General features: G+C 38.1%; 1 protein-coding gene across 1 annotated transcript; it reads right to left on the reverse strand.

Annotated features, from left to right (window-relative positions):
- Positions 1–1635: 1635 nt before the first annotated feature.
- Positions 1636–4977, reverse strand: LOC149238515 (uncharacterized). Its single transcript, XM_089369584.1, is given in 3 exon segments — positions 1636–1994; positions 2102–3320; positions 3322–4977. Coding segments are annotated over 3 exon segments (3234 nt in total).
- Between the last annotated feature and the right edge of the window lie 335 nt (positions 4978–5312).

The following is a 5312-nucleotide window of genomic DNA, read 5'->3' on the forward strand; positions in this document are numbered from 1 at the left end:
TAAAACAAAGAAGGAAAGTGAGTTAGTTTAAAATGATAAGAAATTAGCACACAAAACAAAAAACAAAAAAAAAAAGAGGAAGAAGAAGAAGTTAGTTTGAGGATGAGACATTAGGAGTGGAGTAGAGGCAAACCCTATAATGTCATATAAAAATTAGAATTTGTGCACCATGAGATGATTGGAATGAGGGTGACATGATAACCATGCCCAAGGTAAAGGGTAAGGATACATTAAAAGATGAGGAAGAGGACATAGTGTTTATTGACTATAGATTTACTATTACATATATGGGAAAGAGGGACAAATTATTAGAGAATCTATAAACTTGTAATGTAGGATGGAAATAGAAAATGTAATTTAATCAACTTTGACTTGTACCACATTTTTGGGTGGAAATCGAAATTGTAATTTAATCAATTTTGCCTTATAGGAGCATTTTAGGGTTGATTTCACTTGACTAGTTTTTTCTACAAGTTAATGATGTATGAATAATTTCTAATTGTATATCTATGGGATATAACTTATTTTCAAAAGGGTTGTGTAATAGGATAAAACTTTATTTTCAAAAGGCGTTGCGTTCTTGGGCTAGGTGGAGTCCTCATAGTAGCCCTCATGAGGGTTGAGATTTGACAACATGGGTAAAGAATGATACTTAATTGAGTCTAATTGGAATTAATAATAACAATTGTGTACAAATAATAATATGACTATGTACAAAAATAAAAATAATGTGATGATGTATAAATTAAATAAAAAATAAATGGTTGTCTAAAAATGTCCAAAATATCAAAAATTCACTTATGAAGGACAATATAATTTTGAAGGCTTACGATGAAGTACTTTTATTTTAATTTTTAACAATTAATTTGATTTTCAATTTGGTTATTGAGAAATTTTGATATAAAAAGATATTTTAAAATAGAAAATATGTTATCATCATTAATTACATAGAAATAATGAGATTCAATAATTCATTTGTGTGTTATGGTCATTTTATATTTTTTGTTATGATAAATATGTGAAATTTTTAACATAATTGTGTTATAAAAAAGTAATCCTTTAGTCAAAACTTTATTGATAAATAATTGATTTATTATCAAAACATCAGTAGTGAAAAGTAAAGTTTTAAGCCTAACCTTCTTTGAGAAATAATATGAAAATCTAAAATATCACAAACAAATTATTTAGCCAATAAAAAAATCCAAATTCCACACTTCCACCTCAACCAAAAATATTCTACACTGCCATCGCTTCCGTGAAACCCTACAATTTAGCTACTCCATATTAATTTATGTATACACATTAAAGAATAGCAGAAACAAGATAGACGAAGTATCTAATATCTGAACTATTTACCCGGACAGAACTCACTTTTTTCCATTCAATTTTAGAATATTTTTTAAATCAGCAATTGATATAAAGATACTGTATTTTTATTTATTACAACATTACAAAAACCTAGCCTTGAATGCTTACTGTTAGTCCCCCTTTGGGCAATCCCCTTTTATTAATGTAATGGATGTTAGTCCCCCTTTGGGCAATCCCCTTTTATTAATGTAATGGATCTTAATTAAATTAAACCGAAATCTACAATCAAATTAATTTCAACATAAAATAAAACTAACCACGATTACTTCATCCATCATTCAGGTGGTTCTCTTTTATAACCGAGAGCCACAGCAGTACTTGTCTCATGCTTGGACGTTGCCCCGGAATTGGTTTTGTACACAGCAACGACATCTTCAATAAGCTCACTGCCATTTTCTCCTCTTCTTCTGTCTGCAATAGAGCAGGATCAACTAGGGTAACTAGGCTCCCATCATTGGAACTACTTTCTATCCATTCTTGCAAACTAATTGCTCTCATTTCGTCGGAACCAGATCCGGACAAGTTAAAAATACTGGTGGGTCTTCTCCTCGTCAACAACTCCATGAGGATAATGCCGAAGCTGAACACATCTACTGCGGGAGTCACCTTCGCCATATATGCAAACTCTGTAAATAATTGCACAGAACGTTGCCAACAATTAATTATATGTGATGATATCGTGATGAGGAAGAGAAAAAAGCAATAAAATACTAGAATAGTAACGTGTTCTTGCCAGGAGCCAAGTAGCCGATGGTCCCTCGAAAAGCCGATGATGTTTCATGGCTCTGGCTTTCTTGGTGGAGATGGACACCAAGCATCCTAGCCGTACCGAAATCGTTCACGTGGGCTTCAAACTCTTCGTCCAGAAGAATGTTTGCAGGCTTCAGATCGCAGTGCACTATGGGAAAATCGTAATTCTCATGCAAATAAACCAATGCTTGAGCTGTTGATATGCTTATATCCACACGCTCTGACAGTTCTAACCCTTCAATTGAACGTGAGGGTGCAATATCCTGATTGTGTAGGAGTGCATCAAGGTTTCCATTAGGCATAAAGTCTGTTACCAGAGCCTTTAACGTGCTATCCCACGCATATCCCACTACCTTCACCAGATTTCGATGCCTAATACGACCCATTGTATAGAGCTCCCTCTTAAAACACCGTTCCACTTCCTTAGAGTTTTCTATCTTTATTGTTTTCACAGCCACTACCTTGCCGTTTCTCAGCACACCTTTATACACAGTGCTGATGCAGCTGTTTCCGATTATGTTATCGGCACTGAATGAGTCCGTCGCATTCTCCAAATCTCTTCTGCTAAACTTCGTCAATAGCTCTTTAGGCATATTGATTTCCTCTGATTTCATAGTACACTTTCTTTTTCTGCCCCTGTAACAACGAATAAAATATGCAAAGCAAAAGAGTAAAAAAAGTATTGCACTTGCTGCAATAACTGTAGCAACCACAAGGATGGTATGTTGTTGATGATTACGAGAATGGAGAATCCCCTCTGTGCAGGGCCGCATCAGGAAGACCACACCGCAAAGCTTATCGTTGCTCCCGAAGGAGGATGAATTAAAACTTTTCAAAATGCCTACCTCAGGAATAAGACCTTCGAGATCATTCTGCGAAAGATTGAGAGATTTCAAGCTTGTCATGTTTCCCAACTCGGGTGGGATGTTCCCTGTTAGCATATTTGAAGATAAATCCAGACTTCTCAACAGCTTAAGTTTTCCCAAGTCTGCTGGTATCTCTCCTTCTAAGCGATTATTTGACAGATTTAGAAATTGCTCCAAGCTCTGCAGCTGTGATAGAGCCGCAGGTATCTGACCTTGCAGAGCATTTTTGGACAAATCGAGACCTTGAAGACCAGTGCATCCGCCCAGAGAAGAGGGGATCTCTCTCGACAGATTATTATTCGACAGATCCAGAAACTGCACCATTTCCATTCCTCCAAAGCTCAGGTGGTATCGGACCACTTAATAGGTTATGAGAGAGGTAGAGTCCTTGGACAGCGAGGAAACCCAATGATGGAGGAATGGAGCCGCTGAAATAATTGCTCCCTAGGTCGAGCCAATATAAGCCGGTGAGGTTGCCAAGCTCCACTGGAACTGGTCCCTTGAAAACATTATCAAATAAGGAAAGAAATTCCAGATGTTCGAGCTTGCTGATTCCCTGTAGGGAGCCATTGAAATTATTTCTGGAAATGTCAAGCATTTGAAGCAGCGAACAGTTATGCAAGGCAGGTGGGATCTCTCCCCACAAACGATTAGCACTAACTGACAGAAAATTGAGCATGCTCAATTTGCTAATTTCTGGGGGGATTCTCCCTGTCAATTGATTGCTGGAAGCGGAGATATTAACCAAGTTGGAACAGTTGAAAAGGCTGGGAGGAATAGAACCTGAAAGCTGATTGGCATGGATGGTAAGCATTTGTAATCTAGGAAGAAACCCGAGGCTTTCGGGAATGGGCCCTGAGAGACGATTACTGTAGAGTGCGAGAAGCGTAAGATTAGAGCAGTTACCCAGACTGGCAGGAATCTCTCCTGTCAATTTGTTAATGGACAGGGACAGATTTTCCAAGGATGGAAGGGATCCAAGCTCGGGTGGTATGCTTCCAGTCAGCTGGTTGTTTGAGAGGTCCAGCGTAACTAAAAATTTGCATCGAGAAAGACTATGTGGAATGCTTCCAGATAAATTGTTTTTACAGAGCGACAACACTTGTAGCTGAGAAAGTTCGCCAAATTCGTCCGGAATGGAACCTATCATGTTGTTTTCGTACACAGAGATCTCAAAAAGGTTTCTGCATGAGCTGAGAGTGGAAGGAATGGTGCCCGTTAAGGCATTATTAAATAAACGCATATACTGTAGACTTTGGATTCCCCATAGCTCGGGAGGTATGGAGCCTCCGAGGAGATTATTAGAGAGATCTAAGGCTTCTAAGTTACTGCACTTTGCAAATGAAGGAGGTATGCTTCCCACGATATAATTATCGTTAGCAACAAAATTTTTCAATTTAACTAAATTGCCAATGTTGTGTGGGATACTTCCTGTAAGAACATTGAATGAAAAACTTACAGTTGTTAAACTGGTGCAGTCGCAGATGCTCTCAGGAATGCTTCCCACAAATAAATTGGCAGCGAGGTCCAGAGTCTCGAGACGAGGGAGCGCACCCAAGCTGCCGGGAATGATACCCGTCAAAGAATTATGGAATAGATCCAGAATTGTAAGTTGCGAGCATAAGGCGAGCTCTGAAGGTATAGGGCCTTTGAAGAAGTTAGATCTTAGGTTCAGCGAAGACAAATGGGATACATTTCCCAGGAACGGAGAGATAACGCCCTCGATTTGCTGGCCTGGTAAGCTTATCGAGATGACGTTGTTGAGAGAATCACAGGCGACACCGGACCAGTTACAGTGCTGATAATTTAAACTGCTGTTGTCCCAATTGGCTAAAAGATTAAAGGGATCTTTGGCGACTGAGTTTTTGAACGCCATCAGAGCTTCGACATCAGTAGAGTGACTTGTGTCTGTAACCATAGCAATATTATAGATTGGAAAGATGGGCAGAATGACAATGAAGGCGGAAACAAACCAGAACGCCAAGAATGCCATTGTTACGCAGACTCAAAGCTGAATTGATGTTGTAAAGTTGGGACTGATAGGTTATACATATTCTTTGATCGAATTCTTTAATTGACAAAAAGATTTGCCGAATCCTTTCGCATCACAAGTTGTTGGGATGTTGACATGTTTACAAATATTTGAATTGAAAAGTCAATAGATCAATTGTGAGTGAGCTTTTCGGTATCCAAATTTACAAATTTGAGAATAAAGGTTTGAAGTTTGTGGTTGCATTCGGCATTCCAAGAAATCAACTCTTGATTTTTTTTGACTAGAATTTTAACAACTAATTTTTGACACTCCTGTAAATCAATTTTGAACTTAAG

The sequence above is a fragment of the Pinus tabuliformis genome, chromosome 8 (assembly GCF_031772625.1).
Source record: "Pinus tabuliformis cultivar Carrire ecotype Pingquan chromosome 8, CPIR1, whole genome shotgun sequence".
In the NCBI taxonomy this organism is placed as follows: domain Eukaryota; kingdom Viridiplantae; phylum Streptophyta; class Pinopsida; order Pinales; family Pinaceae; genus Pinus; species Pinus tabuliformis.